Genomic DNA, 18,515 nt, shown 5'->3' on the forward strand with positions numbered 1-18,515 from the left:
GGATGAGGAAAGAAGCAAAGCTCCCACTGGGCTTCAGGAATCTCACTTGAAAGGACATTCAGCTCTTCAGAGAAGCATGAATCCAATAATATTGTTATTGCTGCATTTAGTCTTAGATTCAATCAAGCATAAAAAAATAGGATTCATGGATTAAACTGCTCATTAGCTGTTTTTATACCACAAGATATCTTGAATAACTTCTTCAAGACAGAGATGCAGAACCAACAAGCCACCCAACTCACTCATATGTCAAAGGCAAATTCAAAAAGATTCAGCCAGCTTATCAGTCAGTCTGTTCAGGTAGTTACATGGAAAATTAGGCTATGTAATGTAACATTGGCTGGGCTGCAATATTGGAAAAACATTCAGAGAATTTAACACAGAAATACCACAAATTGGATTATTACCATTGATGCATTGATGTGTAAGGAGCCTTTTCATTCTGGAGCAAATCTACCCATACATTCTTTGTGTCTAATCTACAACAATACATCATCTCGTATTTTGTAAGATGATGATGTGTTTACAATGAAAAATATTGGCAAGGAAGTAACTCTAGCTGCCAACTGTAGTGGTGTAAAAAGTACAATATTTTCTTCTGAAATGTTGTGTAATAGTAAGTAAATAGTTGCATAAAATGAAAATTCTCAAGTGAAGTACAAGTATGTAAAATTGTACTTAAGTGCAGTAGCTTAACTAAGATACAGTTACATTGTATGAGAGTTTCCAGTTTCCATGAATCAAAGCAGAGTGCAGAACATGAGACTTTAAAGAGCCTATATATAGTCATATTTTTCAGCATTACTATGTAGAGTGTGTGTAAAGAAAAATCACAATATGAGAAATTGGCCAATCACATTCACATCATATGAAAGAAGTATTTTTTTTTACATGCATGGACTGATTTTACAGTTTCACAACACCTACCACATCAGCATAAATTAAAAAGAATATATATGTTATGTTATGTTATGTTATGTTATGTTATGTTATGTTATGTTATGTTATGTTATGTTATGTTATGTTATGTTATGTTATGTTGTTATGTTATTTTATTTTGAAGGCTGTGGCTAAGAAAGGATATCCGGAAGTAGTCAGAAGATACAGGAAACGGTCGCTCCGGTCCAGCTGTTGCAAACTGTAAGTTACCCTTTTCTGTTTGACATTTTTCTCTTAAAATATGTGAGGCAATGCCAAAGTGAATATGGCATGACAGGTGGAAATATAAGCTGTTCGTAACGGACGCAGATGACAGCCTCCGGTAACCCTTCCGGCATAACGAATTAGCATGCTATCGAGCGATGGTTAGCCTGAGCTAACGTTATCTTAGCTGTCAAAATTGTCAACAAAGCAGACTTTCATTTTTCTGAAATCACCATTGGGTTGTTTAGTAAGCTGTTTCAGACGTCTATAACGTTTGATAGTAACAGAAGCAGCTGACAGATGTTATCTTTCATTGTCCTAACGGGAATGCAGTCACAAAAGTCCTTTGAATTATCCGACTATTCAGCAGTTTAAATGGGGTGTTGTTTGTTTTTGTCCACCGGAACATATTTCAAGACTTAACGCTACGAGCCATTAACGGCTTCTGGCAGATGCGGCTCATTTTTGACACATCAAAGCTGTGCTTAAAATATCTAACGTTATTTAAAATTCAGTGTTTACGCCCTCCGCTATCGCCCACAGCTGCAAATGTACTGTCATTAAGTTACCGGAATGGTCGAAATGACGCGACGACGTTATTGATTTGTGAAAGGTTATGATCATGTTCTGTATCGCTCTCTTTACCATTAAATTGAGAGAAATTTGAATGGAGTTTGGTACATCCTTATCTCGTTTTGTTTTGACATCAAATCAAGCTGCAGCCATGTTTTTTTTAAACTTTCATTCTGCAAACGTTTTGTATATCTCTCCCCATCTATCTTTTTCTTTCTCTTTAATGACCTAATTCTTTTGTTAACAGTTCTATAAACTGTTATTAATCTTTTGCGTTTGTAGTGACAGTAGCATCATGTTCAAATCAACTTTTTATTTATCTCCACAGAGCAGCAATTGTCATAGTATTTATTCGCACAGTTAATGTAATGTTAAAAAGTCAAGTTGCCTACATATGTACAAAAAAACCCCCAAACAAAACCCATCAATCACAAAATGTGTGTCTTGTGGTTTACATTGACTATTATTTAGATTTTATGTGTCAGCGTTTTCAGCAAAAAATTGTTTATGTTGTTTACACATTGAAAATGACTTATGACTTATTCTTAAATACTAAGTGATAAACCTACTTTGCCAAATACTATGTCCCAATTTTCTAATATAATCCACAGACATCACTTTAAACATTTTTGCCTGGAACTACTTTCTACCAAATAAGTAGTTCCAATGAAAACTGCTTACATTTTTGTGCAGGGAAACCAAATCGAAATGAGAATAGCTAAATTTTTCACCCTCCAAAACATCTCACGCCACCGTCCCATCCTACAACTGGTGCTGCACTCAACTCTCACATCAACTGAAACACATATAATAGAGTTATAACTATACCTTGAAACGGCACAGGTTGTTTGCATGAGAGAACATACAGATGTGACTCATTCCCAGGTGGCATGACCTCTCTCACAGTGTCTAGAAACACTGTGCCACTCCAATAAAAATAGATTGAACACAGAAATAACGATTGCCTATTTAACTGCCTATGAAAACAAAGATAATGTAACAAACCTAACACCTTGCTTATAGTTTGAAAACATATTTATGCATACAGATGGGAACGAACAAAAAAAGAAAGAAATGATCACACCAAATGATCTCGTGTGACTCAGAGACAGTCTTGCATTGACTGGAAGACATTGTGGTGAGAATAAACATCAGAATACTTAACATGAGGTTTTTAAAAACGCTAGTAGTTAATGAACCATGCAATACTCCTTTTCACTGATTGGTTGATTTTAGCTTACAATAGACTAAAAGCACACAATCTTAACTTATTATTGATTGTAAGTGACTAAGTGACAAATTATACTACTCTTACTTACTATGTTGCGGTTTACATTTAATGTCTAATCAGCATTACATTCAGTTCACCATCATTTTTCTTCGCCTTGATTTGGTCACACAAGGATAGACGATAATTTCACTGAACCAAGTTATCTGTTCATCAGCGACACAGGCTCTTTGTTTCATGAGGATGTTTACCAGGCAGAATAAATTACATGCCAATATGAGACTGGAGTGGAAAAGCTTGGAACTGTTGTAAAAGACACTGAAGCATTTCTAGAGAATGTCTTGGTATTTTGCTATTAAGCCATTAATGATGATTTCAGTTTATTTCTGCATCCGTGAGGCTTACAAGAGTTGTATGAGGGAATTTTTTTCTCCTCTGTTGTATTTTGAAATATGTAATCATCCTCTTGAGTGTTGGTTTAGTCTAAATACATGGAAAGGTTTGGAAGAACTCCAGTTGTAGCAAGGGAGGTTTTTTTTTCTGTAGAGGACAACAACAAATAGTGAATAAACAGATTTCAACTTTTTTTCATCCGTTTTATCTTTGAAACCAATTGATAAGTATGATTTTAATGAACTAAAGAATTGCAACAATTTGATCCATGACATGAGAACGTGTCAGTCACAGCGTCCTCCATCTAGGGCTGCAACTAACAAACAATCGATTCATCTGTAGATTATTTTCTCTATTAATCGATTAGTTGTTCGGTCTATAAAATGGTGAAAAATGTCGATCACTGTTTCACAAAGTCCGAGGTGACGTCTTCAGATGTCTTGTTTTGTCCACAGCAGTATCACAACCCAAAGATATTCAGTTTACTGTCATAGAAGACTAAAGAAAATGGAAAATATTTACATTTGAGAAGCTGGAATCAGAGAATTTTGGACATATTTACCTTTAAAAAATGTCTCAAAACAATTAATTGATTATCAAATTGAATAGTTGGCAACTAATCGATTATTTGACTAATTGTTGTGACTCTACCTCCATAATTTAGTGATTTAAAAAATGTGAGTAGGTATGTGAATTGAAGAACACTCAGGCCTACATTATAGGTAGAACTGATAATATTGAAAATAAAAATGTTTGTTTGCAGGAATCATAAATCGAGGCCCAGCTTCATTTGTCTTAGAAATGTTTCATCAAACCTACTCTGAGATCAACAAAGCAGAGTTTTAGCTGCAGTAGTGCTTATATTTCAGTAGTAGGTCTAAGGGTTAAGATATTACTTACTTAATAAACCTAAAGACCTCCACGTTGTGATATATATACACTTCTCTCACCTCAGCCTCATTAACTGTGGTGTTTTCAAACAGAACATAGTCTAAGCCTCTATAATTCCTCCTCTTGTGTACTTTTGACAAATATTGTTCTAACATAATTTCTTAAAGTAGGTCTTTTCAGGGGGGGAAGGGGTACCTCAACATGTGTGTTTGCTTAACTGATTGATTCTATGTGAGAGCCAACGAGAGTAATTGATTGACAAGTCGATAGCAGGCAGGCGCCGTGTCCCAGGAATAAGTTGTCACCGAGCTGCTCCATCATCTGTCGACATCCGCGCTAACAAGTCTTCAGCCTTTTTTGCTGTGAGAGCCTCTGCATATCAGCTCTCCCTCTCTTCCTACACAGTCAGCACCGCTTGGCTGGGGGAACGGCTGGGGCAAGGCTACACTGATCCATTTCCTGCCCCTGTCCCCCCCCCTCCCCTCCCTCCCCTCCCTCCCCTCCCCTCCCCTCCCCTCCCCTCCCAGGGCTCTAATTGAAAAATTTGGGTGGCCCTGCTTGTTTGTTTTGGTGGAATGTGGTGGGTTGTGTTTTTTGAGGCTTTTCCTCAGTGCCGCTGCTCCGTAGACCTCAGGGTGAATCGAGCGACGGGGGTCAGGCCGTGCCTTGTTTGTGAAGCGGCACTTTTCTCTCTCACCCCTGTCTGCTCTCGGCAGTCTGCCCCACCTGGTAGCCTCTTCCCCCTGCTGACAGGCTTGCTGGGCCACTGGTTTTCACAGCATGGTTTCTGTGACCTAGTCAGACCTGGACAGACAGACAGACAGACAGACAGACAGACGGAGGAGCTTTGGGCTGGGAAAAAAAAGGTCGCAGAGACACGCTCAATCCTAACATAGTCAGTGTATTAAGTGTTCATCCTAGCAGGATTCAATGTTACACTGAATGTGAAAGTAATGAAAATAGTATTTACTGAAACAATTAGTTTATAATTGAGCTGAAACAAAATGAGCAAGTCATTTAAATTATTTTTCCCCTGTTTTTTTCCTGGTTCCAGCTAATTAATTGTGAGGATTTGCTGCTTTTTTTTTCTGTATTATGTGATAGTAAACTGAATATGTTTGGATTTCAGACTTGATTTTGGACCCCACAGACATTTTACATTTTTTTCTGACATTTTGTAGACCAAACAATCAATCAGCTAATTCAGAAAATAATAAGCAGATTAATCTATAATGAAAATAATTGTTAACCAGGGGTCCTGGTAGATTCCTTAATTACTTCATTGCCAGAACAGTAAACAACAATTTTGAAAATCAATTATTCTCTGTAATTTAGCAACAAAAAAAAAAACAAAAAACAAATGTTTGCTAACTCCAGCTTCTCAGATGTGAGGATTTGCTGCAAATCTTTGTTTTATAATGTCATAAATTGAAAACCTTTTAGTTTTTGGACTGTTGGTCAGATAAACAAGCAATTTAAAAACAATACCTTTCTATTATTATTGCATGTGACACTTATTTTGAAACTTTAGAGCTGAAATTAATTGATTGGTTAAAGATTCAGAACAATTTTGATACTCCGTTAATCTTTTAAGTCATTTTTAGGAGCATAAATGCCAAAAAGTCATTGTTTTTTATTGTTTTTTTGTCTTTTGTTACACTAAATTGAATATTTTTATGATTCAGACTGTTAGAAATTGTAATGGAATTTTTCAATATTTTGCCACGCTTCATTGATCTATAATTTCTGATTGATCAAGTAAATATCGGTTGTTAATTTGCAGCCCTATAAACACTTGATAAATAGAAAAAAAAAATGAATAAATGAATTGATAATGAAAATCTGAATCTCTCACAGTTCTAAATGAAAGTGTTGATTTGTTTTTGTTTTTATAATTCATAATGGTATGTGACCGGGGACGGTTCTCACGCTGCTGATGTGTTTTTTATGTAAAGCAGCAGTCTTATAGCCCGGCTCGTGAAGGTTCAAATCTCTCCATTTCGCCATGTCATTGGGCAGAGCTGCCTGTCTCCAGTCTCTTAATCCTCTGAAAACAATTTTCTGCATTTGCAGGCCTATACTTCATATTTCTGTTTGTTGTTTCAGGATTTTAATATGGGAAATTGGGGACTTCACTTCGTTAGGCCTAAAGCTGAAAAGCACTTGAGACTGACAAACAAACAAACTGGCAGCCCTAAAGATAACAAACCCTGTGGGCAGACATCATGATGGTAGGATAGTGAGCCAGAGGCACACATCTGATCACTCTGTCCTCTTTCTTTGTCACGAAAGACTCTTCATGAGCGCTGGGCTTGTAGAGGAGATGCTGACTCATTGTGGAAGAACTCAATGACTGGCCAGTGGTCGCAGCATCTGCTCTCAAACAGAACCTGCTCAGTTCACGTTAAGATCCGCTTATTTGAAACACGATACAGTTAACACATATTATGGTCAATTTTTTTGACTATCAGCTGCATTTGCACCTCACCACTTCTTAGAGGCATGCGGTGGCCTGGGTGCGAGCGAAACACTGAGGAGGATTGTTTAAAGCTCCGCCCAGCCTGTGTGATCAGGCCAGTCATCTCGGGCAAGGTGATGTTTGGCCCGCTCTGTGCATTCAGAGGAGTGGAGGGGGATCTTTGATGGAATCTGGTGTTTGTGTAATGTTGGAGAGCACGGAGTGAAATGGTGTTAGTGTGGTGGGGGTATTGAGCCGCCGGAGCGGTGAGTTAGCCGCTCTGACGGTGCGACGGAGGGGGTGAGGGTGATGATCTGTCTAAATGGGTCCCTTTGTGCCCTCTAAACCCATCACACTCTCGCTCTCACACACACACACTTACACACTTGCCAATCACTGCCATATGTGAATCACCTCTGAGCTCAAACCAGCATATGATCTAAGGTATGAACGCCTCTTTCACAAGATAGACATGTGTGCCAGATAGAAAGATTCCCACATCCATATCGCTGCAGGGAGTTTGTTATGTTTCGAAGCTTGAAGGATGATCTAAGTAACTTTGATCTAAGTAGAAGTTTTAAACACCCTGACCGCTATCTCTGGGCGTTATCAGGAAGATAAGTTATGACATCAGCAAGTCTAAGATAAAGTCTTTAAATCAGGGCTTCAGCTAACAATTATTGACAGTATCGTTTCATCTGCTGATTATTTTCTCAGTTTATCAGTGAATCATTTTGGCTCTGAAAGGTGTCCTAACTCTACTTTACCAGAGCTAAAGGTAACATTTTGACATATATATTCAGTTTACAATGATATATGACAAAGACAAGCATCAAATCTTAACATTTGAAAAGCTGGTTCCAGCGCAAATAAAGTAAATGAGCTTGAAAAATGACTGAAATGATCAATAGTTGACATTAATTTTCTGTCCGTCCACTAAGCAATAAATCGATTAATCATTTCAGCTCTAGAAGGCTTTTAACATTCTTGGTGTCCAGATGTTTGTCTCAGGTTTCTCTTTATTTGACAGGAAACAGGAAAGAGAAAGAGGGGAAGATTAAATGCAACAACGCTGCCTGAATTTTGCGGCTTGAGTTTTTTTTTTTTTATCTTGACGTTTATTGATTTTAGGTTTTCAGCGTATGAAGCTGCTTCAAATAAATCGACAGGATATTGGTGTCGGTGTGTGTCCAGCTCTAGTCCACCAGGTCTGTTTTCAGCATATATGACTGACACTGATTGTACCATTATGTGTCAGTCATCAATAGAGGCTTACTTTTATTTTATTTGCTGTTTTATTTATCAGTAACCATACCACGCATCACACCCTGCAACCAATTCAAAAATATTTAACCCTACGTGTGAAAATGTAGTCGAGCCAAAGTGCCTCAAACAAACACCTGTGATTGGTCAGACAGTTTACCTGTGAATAGGTAACACTCAATTTGTGTCATTTGATATGCAAAGCATCAATATCACACAGTTTTATTTTGGAAGCCCAAATTGTGATTATTAAGCTATATCCTACAATAGTGGTCTCTCCTCTGGTGCGCTGCCGTCGTCTATGTATAACAGGCCTAATCTGAAAATCTTTTCAAACCGAAGTGTCTACATGACGTTATTTAGCAAGTAGCAACCTTTTTTTTTTTTTTTTTTTTAAACTGAAAAAGAAATCCATCGCTGCCATCTAGCCTAGACCGTCGCGCACAACATTTTCGAGAACGTACCGCGGTTTTATGTGACAAAAAAAAAAGATTTGTTTAGAGATTTAATGAAAAGTCTTTCCTCCTTTTTTTGTATCTGTGTCCTGCAGCACCAGAGCCAAAGAAGCACTGTCACTTGTTAAGCAGCGCTGCAAGAAGAAAATCCCAAGCCTCAGACTTTCACAGCTACCACACAGCTTTGAGCCAACCCTGCTGTTTGTTAGTCAGCCTCCAAGGAAAACAAACCTGCCGTTTTAGCCCTATTACCAGAGAGAGAGAGAGAGAGAGAGAGAGAGAGAGAGAGAGAGAGAAGAGTTGGGGGTAAAGGGGGCTGGAGGCTACCATGGTTGGAAGAGATTCGAGTGAGGAAAAATGGGCTAAATCTGGGTCTGTGTTGTCATTGATTAAATTTAGCCCGCACAGTACAACACGGCTCGACACATGTTGGAAGAAAGCGGGGTTATAATCTAATGGGGATCCTCTGATGCCCCCTAGAGGGTAATACTTTTATCCCTCTTGTGGAAAACACTGACTACCTCATGAGTTTCCAGTTGGAGCTTCGGGAACTTTTGTTTTCCTGTTCATGCTACTTTAAGGAAAAATTAATTCACAGTTAGGCCTCAGCCTGTATAAGGTTATAGTTTCTATTACCTCGTTTGCAGGGTATTTGTGATGGTGCATGACGTGAGACTTGTACAAGAGTCCCCTTACTTTGTGTGTGTGACTGCGTGTGCGTGCGTGTGTGTGTGTGTATGCGTGCACGCCGGTGTTACAGAGAGGGGTCTGGGCAGTGTTCCCGTGTCCATGCACAGCCCCCAGAGTAAAGTAAACACAGCGGCTCTTTTCTCATCCCAGCCGTCAGCAGGCTCTCCCCAGGCCCGCGCCAGAGACCACACACCCAGACCACACACACACATACACACATATACACACACACACACACACACACACACACACACTGCCCAGACCTCTCCGCAGATCCTTCCACATACTCGCATACACACAGGCCACACAACACCAGCTCGGGCCCCTCGCACGCAACCTAGCTGAGCTGTCATTCTGCCCAGCGTGTGTGTGTGTGTATGTGTGTGTGTGTATGTGTTGTGTGTGTGGGCAGGCTATCTGTGTGTTTGTGCACGTGTTATTTCCAAAGATGAGGGGTGGATGGGGATAAAAACACTCCTGGAAGCAGAATCCGAATCGCAGAAAATAAAGAGCCCAATCCTCTCGCCCCTTCGCCGCTCCCACTCTAAACATATGGGATTGATGAAGGATATACCCAGCTCTTGTTTTAGGCCTGTTAACCTCTTATCTTCTTCATGTCCGATCCGTAGCCCCTCCATTTCCTCTGACAAGCACAGGGCAGCAGCAACAACATGAGGTAAATCCCACCGGAGTTTTCTCGTTAACTCCGATGTCAGGGGCGATTGGTGGGGGTCCCCGCGGCAGAACAGTTCCCCAGAAAGTTCCTACTACTCTGGGAGGTTTCTACTGTAGGTCAAGTCATATGCATTAATGCACTCTAATTAAAACCTTTTTTTTTTTCAAAATGGTAATGCAAAGCTGAGATCTAAATCATGTGATAGCAGCTATTTTAAAAGTATTTAAAGGTGATTTTAATAAAGAGGTATGAAGGGATATTTTAGCCTAATGATCATTATGCTAATTAAGAGTCCTTAAGCACAGTTTGTCATCACTGATGGTAATTTTAACTCGCTCGTTAATGAGATCTGTGCTGAATGTCAGGTTGCGTCGACGTGCAGTCTCATCAAGTAGGGCTTCTAGTAACTAATTACATCATCAGTTCATCTGCTGCTTATTTTCTTGACTCATCAATTAATTGTTTGGTCTTTTAAAATATCAGAAAATCATAGTTTCTAACCTGAAGACAGAAAGTCTTTTCAGAATAAGACAAAAGAGAAGCTGCAAATCCTGTTTAAGAGGCAGAAACAAGGTCGTGTTTTGCTTTTATGCTTAAAAAAATCACTTCAAAAGTGAATCAGTTCAGATTAATTAGCTGTTGATTGATTATTTGACTAATCACTGCAGCTCTACTGTGAAGGTTGATGAGGTTCAAGTGACAAGATAAATAAATCAAGCAATTTATTTTTGAAGTTGAATGAGACTTTAAAAAAAAAACTCAAATTAAACAAAATTTAAATTCATTTTTCCTTAAAATGTTTTTTTCTATTTTTTAGCAATTTTTGTCATGACCCTATTTTGCATCAGGCGACCCTACACGGGGTCCCAACCCTAAGGTTTGAGGTCATTTAAATTAAATAGAATAAACTATTCACTTTATTACAGCTGATCATATCAGAAGGTTTGCTGCTTTTTTTTGCAGTTTTATAATATTCTTCTGTAAATATCTTTCTATTATTATTCTATCTTTCTATTTCTGTCTCATCTGATCTGGTGAAGGACTCTGATATTTATAGACAAAACACTCGATTTATTATTTCTTTAAAAAGGCAGAAAATTGATGACAATGCTAGTAAATTGTAGTAGTTTATAGCTCTGGATGAACACACTGGCTGCAGCAGGAACTGAACGTGTGACTTTTTTTCGTTCCAGGAAAGTCTCTCTAACAAGTAGACTAATCAGTGTTGTCCTCTGTCAATTTTGATTTCCTTTGATACAGCCTCTGTTGGGCTTTTTTTTTTTTTTTTTTCCGAAAGTCTTACTTACACCTCCGTTGTTCGCCTACAGCCAATTAGTGACCATATAACTGTGCGAAGGGTTACCACCGTGAACTCGTTGCAGGTCCGGTCCGTGTGAACTCCTGCATTGTTTGCAGAGAACGTGTTTTGGCTGCGGAGCAAAAGGGCGGAAGCCTCGCTCGAGCTGCTTCAGAGAGTCTAGATTGGTCAGCCTTTTTTTTTTTTTTTTGTGGAGACCTGGCAGTAATTTATTAGCAAACATCTGCGTTGCTGAAATACATCCTTTCATTTTTTCATTTGGAATCTTTCCCTCTCTTCCTTTTTACTCAGCCCCAACATGAACTGATTTCCATGGGTGCTCCTTCTTCTGGTACCATAATCTGCACTGTATTGTGTGGGCTTATGTGGAATGATTGGGGAGGCCAGGTTTATTTATCCTTCACTGTGAGGTTTACATTCTTCCTTTCCTCCCTGCTCTCTGTCTGCTCCTTCATTCTTGGCTCCCTCTCTCTATTTTTCCTATTATCTGAGAGATAACTGCTGCAATGCATACATTGTTTGGAGACCTACAGGGTGGGAAATTAACACTAGCTGCCAGACAAATGCTGCTCAAATTATGCCATCCCCAGTCGATTCTAAAAAAACCCCTAAATATCAAATATAATAAGAGGCTGGAGGAGTTTTGAAAAATAATTTACGGTATTTTTTTTATGATTTTTTATAAGGAGAGGGTTTACCGCAGATACACTGGATACAGTTGAGTCATTTTAAAAATATATATTATATCTTTATATGTTATTTCAGCTCTCAGAACTGCAATTATAGATTATTTTCACTATTTTTTTTATGTTTTTTAAAATGAAAGAATTACTAAATTAGTCTTCAAAATGTCAAATTCATATGACATATTAAATAGCTTTTTTTTTACACCGACAGTCAATAATTAAATGATAATTAAAACTATTAAATTTACAGTGATGTGAGACTAAAATGAGCAATAAAATCCTCAGATGTGACAATCTGTGATCAGCAAATGTTCACTTTATCAATAAAAAGTTAATCACTCAGTAGAATAAGTGATGCTTCTTCCTGATCTTTCAGTTTTTGTGTTACTGACCTTCGCCTCTCTCTCTGTTCTCCTTCCACATGCAGGTGTCGATCGACCCCCCCCTGTCTGCTTCAGGCCGCCATGTCTCGTGCCCGTCAGCCCCCGCTGGTCACGGGCATCTCGCCCAAGGAGGGTGCGGCCTGGACAAAAGTCACCATCCGTGGAGAAAACCTGGGCACGGGCCCAGCTGACCTCATCGGTAAATACATTTATAATCACATGACTAACCGCACACACGTAGCTCTGACTCGGTTAAATGTTTCTGTGATTGTTTTAATTTAAAAAAAAAAATTTAATTCTTTGCAGCAGTATTGATTTTCTTGGGGTTTTTTATGTAGTTGTGAGCTATGAAGGTAATTGTGTGAGTGAGTAATTAAATATATGTAAATGTATATAAATGAAAATGTCAAGATAAATATTAGATAGATATATGTTTTTACAGATCAGCACGTAGATATAAATATACAAGATGTCAACACATTATGAAGTTTACATTTGTTTATTTTCCGTAAATATAATGATTCCTAGATGATGATTTTTTTTTTTTTTTAATAGTTTAGCAGTTTGTTTTTTTGCTGAAGGAGTCTCTGCTGTCCAGTGAATGTAGCTGCTTTATTTTTTCATTTAATTTCTGCTCCGGTATGTCGAGTATTTTGTAACTGCAGACGTATTAACTGATTTTATTAACTTATCCATCAACAAACCACAGCCGCCCCCTTTTTTTAAACAGCCCCGGTGTAAAGTTTGTTTTTGTTTATATGATACGTAGGTAGACGGGACGCCGGAGTCTTTTTCCTCTCCGGAATAAGAATTTCTTTTTTTTTTTTCACTAGTTAGGTTTTACTTTCATGACAATTTAATAAGCTGAGTAAAAATGTCTTTAAGTTTATTAAAAAACTTATCAAACATTTTTTTTTAAAATATTCACAATAATTAACTGTTTAATTATGCGTATAGTGATGTTTAAAAATGCGCTGAGTTATAACAAGTGTTTTTAATTAATGTAGTTTTCTTTGTGTTGTAAAATTTAAATAAAACTCATTTTTACATCTTTTAACTCATTTTACAGTTTTATTTTGAAATTACAAGTTGAAAAAAACATCCTTTGTGAACTTATATTATATAATATATATGTGTGCAATAACGTATGATGAGATGTTTGCAACGCTTTTAAGTTTACAATGAAAAACATCGTCTACCTTTGTTGTAAAGGCGCTCCAGCAACTTCAGTAGAGAAAATTAAAACCTTGGTGCAGACCTACCGAATAGAATATTGAGATATTTTATTGTTATGTAATTCAATTTTGCATCATCTATAACAAATTACCCTGTTAGCTCTATCTGCAACAAACTAAAAACACAATTCTTTGTCCTGTAAACATTTTGTTTAAAAAAAACTTGCAATACACTTTTGCATACCAACACGCTTTAATGTGAAAATAGACTTAGACTTTTTTTCATGATTCTCAAGAGCCACACAGATGGACTACCTCCATCTTGTTCTCATTATGTCTTTGAACGTCACACTGTTTCTACGCCGATATTTTCCCTCATGTTCGCCAATTCCTCCTCTAACCTACTTCTTTGGTTTCGAGTGTGTGGGACCAGAGGACACACACTGCTCCACGCTTGGCAAGCCGTGCTCTGGCCGGTGATACAGGTCTATTTCTGACCATGAATGTCCCTGGGGCCTGGAATTAGACAATTAGATATGCACAAATGTGTGTGAATGCTTATGTATTCAAACAAAGTAGCAAGTAGAGAACAGAGGCAGGAAATGGCACTCTAATGGGCATATTATTCACGGTTTTATGGGCTATTTGTTGATCAGCTCTCGCAGGCTTCTATGATGTTTGATTATACACACACGTGAAGCTTTCTGAATCCCCTTGGCTGGAAATGTCAAAGTAATCCATTTTTTTTTTCTGTCTTCTAGTGTCCAAATTGTTTTCAAGAGGGGTTTAAAAAGAGGACAACTGATGTAGGGGCAGAGTGCACAGCCTGCCAGTAATGAGCCACTTAGCACTCAAGTGACACATGTTAGCTTGAAGGAGCTGAGTGGAAGGAAGGAAAGTCAAGGCCACCCACACCCATCACGACCCCAACTTGAACTTTAACCCCCCGCGGGTGACAGGTTGACTAAACTTTCCGATAGACGCCGATTCCGTCCGAGCGAGCACCTCTCGTTTATAGATTGTCTGTGCTACAGCTTGTTTATTTGCGCTGTCACCGTGTGTCCGTATCTCTCACCCTTTCACCTTTTACCCCCCCCCCCTCTCTCCCCCTCTCTCTCTCTTCCCCCTCTCAGGTCTGTCAATCTGCGGCCATAACTGCCTGCTGACAGCCGAGTGGATGTCGGCCAGCAAGATAGTGTGCCGCGTGGGCCCCGCCAAAGACGACAAGGGAGAGATCATCGTCACCACCAAGTCCGGAGGTCTCGGCACCTCCACGGTCTCCTTCAAACTGCTCAGGCCGGACAGGATCGGTGAGGCTCAGGAGATATAATAAAAAAAATCTACATGATGACTTTTTATTTGCTAGTCTGGAGAAGATAAAAGTTGCAAGTAGGGCTTCAGCTAATGATTATTTACATTAGTGATTAAACTTGATTATTTTTTTGCTTAACTGTTTAGTCTATGAAATGTCAGAAAATAGTGAAGTCACAAGTTCCCAGAACTCTTCATATTATTATTATTTTTTTCTTCCAACTATCAGTTTGAAACCGAAAAACAAGCAACAGACAATGATAGAAGTAAATCCTCAAAATTTAACTCGATAAACAATAAACTGTTAATTTATTGCGGAGTGAAGCAGTTGATTTGTTTTCTGTCTGTCAAAAAAAAAATCTATTGGTTCAGCGCTCGTTGTAGCCAAGCCAAGGGAAGTTTATTTAGGCCAAAATTACAAGTTTATCCCAGACCCTTCATGCTTACACCCTTAATTCATATAAGGAGAAATTACACACACACACCAAAAAAAAAAATCACACAATTGAGGAAAGTGAATGAAAGAAACAAGACGGCGGCCAAGAGGCTCTCTGCTCTGCAACGTAATAAAACATAGGAATATACAACACACAAGCAACGGAAGAAAAAACATCTTCACCACTTTGACAGCACATAAAATGCTCCAAATAAATGAAACACAAGCAATTTATGAAACACGTCTCGACACTCTTAAAACGAGCTAACAATGTTTATTTTAGTTTTAAAATTCTGATTACACGATTCCAATACCGCCTGTACACAAAGTATTAACCCTCGTACTAATTATTAGTGTGTTCAGTCATGATGAAGTTTGAAGCGTCTCCAAGGAAACCTCCGTCGTCTCGTGTCTGACTTGCAGTGTTTCTGTATTTGCGTCTTGTTTCGTCTCCAGTCTGTTGTGTGTGTGTGAAATTCTCTCCTTGTGTTACTACAGCTCAACACAGTCACACACACACACTGGGAAACAAAGAGAGTGATTTTTATACAAAAAAACCCCCTTCCTCATACCGCTGAAGCTTGATATTAGTTAAGTTTCGGAACACATTTTTGCACAGAAGGAGGAGTTCCAGCTAAGTAAAGTAAAATATATGTTGCTGCATGAACGTACGTTTAAATATATGGTTGAGAGAGTGTACATCTCTCTGTGTGAGCGCACATCTGGAATGTGTTTTTGAGCTCAGTGACGTGTGACACGCCTGTCCTGCCCTGCCCCGCAGGTATCCTGGACCAGTCTGCCGTGTGGGTGGATGAGATGAACTACTACGACATGAGGACCGACCGCAACAAAGGCATCTCCCCCCTCTCTCTGCGACCCAGCAATCCATTAGGCATCGACATAGACAAGTACGTACGGACCAAGAACATACAAACACACACACACACACACACACACACACACACACAAATCGCTCAGCGCAGTCACACAGCCATAAACACTCACGTTCTAGTCATTGAGTCATGGTTTACATCCCTAAACAGAAACAAACTCTCCCCATATGCAGGCGTTTGAAATATTATGCCAACACAGCAATGGCTGAACAGCCTCTAACCGCCACGTACAGGGAGTGGAAACAGAATAATTGTGTATAAAGCAGAGAAGACAACGATTGAGAGGGATTTGGAAAGAACTAAGGCAGTGGACCCACACACACACGTACCGCCTGAGAGCAGGCAGCGTGGTGCTGCCTCCCACGTGCCTGGCAGGGAGTAGAGAAGTTGTAATGTATAGTTTGTGTTGTCAGGTTCTGGCATTTCTAGCTCAGTGTTTGTTTGGTTTAGAGGGGCCGGGGGCAAGTGACCGCTCGTGGCCAGAGACAAGACCCCCATAAACAAGCTGTGCCCTTCACTCGCCTTCCTAGGGTTGCATTAACCATCCGCTTCTATCTCAACACAACGTCTGTGCACCATCACAGTCAGTCTGTGTGGATCTCTTACAGCCAGAGAGTTTTATAATAAAATACTTCTTAAAGCATTCAATGGAAAAAAGCTTTTTTGTTAGTAAAAGAGCATCACCACTCTTGTGCGCATCTTTGCACGGTGATGTCACTGGATGGTTATTCAACTGTAGACGTCCGCGCCAGCTGTTTGTAACATCATACTTGGCCTAGATATAACATAAGTGTTTAATAAGTAGAAATTTACAAATCACTGGATGAAAACATGTTGCACCACACAAACTAATTTCTATGTAGTGCTTAGTTGTTACAAAATGTTCCCACATTTTAACATCAAGGTGCAACTGTTGCACAGCTGACTCTATCAGCTGACTACACTAGCTTGCACACAGTGTATGCTTAAGGCTAATATGAACAACATATTTGATCTAACATTTGGATTGAAATACTATCTAATAATGATGGAAATTGGAGCATTTACTCATCAAACAATGATAATGAGGGATTTCTATTAATAACCTCAGTCAACCAATAGTGTCAGAGAGTTGATTCAGTACATACAGAATGCTAAAGGAACTAGCAAAAATTACATGTAGCTTTAAAGTATATATCACAAGATAATAGGGCATTAATGACGTTAGGCTAAATGACAGAGTAAAGCCTGTTATATACAGTGTATTTCTCCATGTATATGTTGAGAATAAATCAAAGTAATATAGCATATTGAAGAGGATTTTCAAGTACTTTTAACATAGTCCTGCTGTATCTTCTGTTTTTCCACGATTGCCATGTGACTGGATGACAGATGTTTCCTTATAATCCAGTTACACACAACTAAGGATTTTGCTTTTTAATACATTCCTTAAGTTGTAATGGTACAAGCCACTTACTGGAATCTCTAGATTGAAATTAGCCAGAAGTTACTTAGAAGTTAGATAAGCACTTCACACATAAACAGACTGAAGGATTTCTGAACAGTTGGTGCAAACAAACCCGGGACTGCGGATGAAGCTTCGGTATGGTCAGAGACTCAGGTCCGGGGGTCACACTCAATGCGTGTACTTATTGTTCAACATACTTTTGTGTGAATAAACAGCAGTGTGTGTGTGTTTGTGTGTGTGTGTGTGTCTTTTTTTTTTTTTTTGGACGCACTGAGCTGTAATGTCACTTCCTTAGAGCCTCCTTGCAAGTTGGAGACGTATAACCATGGTAACTTGTGCCAACCATAAAGTCTGAACTAATTTAAAAAAAAAAAAAAAATTACGCCTAGCTTGAAGCGTTATTGATGTTACACCAGAGCTGCCTGTTATGTTATTGTTGTCATCGTCACTACCGTATTGCATTGTGGGATATTTATGTCGGCATAGTATCCAGCGCTTGCATACTGTAATATTTCCCCGCAAATAGTATGTACTTCACATACTATTGGTTGCGGACATACTAAAAAAATCTCACATACTGTTTTAGTTAATAAATATCATGTTAGTGTGGAGTTACGGACGCAGTCATGATGTCATTTCTGTCAAGGGTGTGATGCTCAGATAATAATATAGTACAATATCTAACATTTACTGAATGCTTAAATAGTGAAAAGCAACCAACATGTGTCTTTGCAAAGTACATATGTAAGAGCCTCGATAGAGTGTCAGTTATGGAGGCGAGTGAATAATATAAGAAAGTAAACGATGAGAGGTGAGGACGCTCTCCTGCTTCCTAAGACAGTATCTGAAGGTACCGAAAAGCACTCCAGCGGTCATAAAATGTAAGATTAGCAATAAACAGCGGGTGCAAAACACTGTATGGGAATATCTTCTGTATTCATCTGAATTTGGATGAAGAAGAAATAACAAGGACCACAAAGGGAATGAGACCAGCAGCAGTTTAAATTTACATTACATTAATTTAATTTACATTTAAACACCAAACACTGGAAGGGTTTAAAAGTAGACTAATAAAGGATTAACCCTGATCTTTGAC

The 18,515-nt window shown here is 38.8% G+C and overlaps 1 protein-coding gene across 1 annotated transcript in view; it reads left to right on the top strand.

Moving 5' to 3' along the window:
- The first annotated feature begins 1,036 nt into the window (after positions 1-1,036).
- Positions 1,037-18,515, top strand: part of exoc2 (exocyst complex component 2) — a 56,921-nt gene continuing 39,442 nt past the window's right edge. The window contains exons 1-4 of the mRNA XM_067596214.1: positions 1,037-1,140; positions 12,202-12,356; positions 14,466-14,642; positions 15,861-15,987. Of these exons, the coding sequence (XP_067452315.1) occupies positions 1,037-1,140; positions 12,202-12,356; positions 14,466-14,642; positions 15,861-15,987 (563 nt within the window). The remainder of the gene's footprint in view (positions 1,141-12,201; positions 12,357-14,465; positions 14,643-15,860; positions 15,988-18,515) is intronic.

Source organism: Thunnus thynnus, chromosome 8 (genome assembly GCF_963924715.1).
Source record: "Thunnus thynnus chromosome 8, fThuThy2.1, whole genome shotgun sequence".
Taxonomy (NCBI): Eukaryota; Metazoa; Chordata; class Actinopteri; order Scombriformes; family Scombridae; genus Thunnus; species Thunnus thynnus.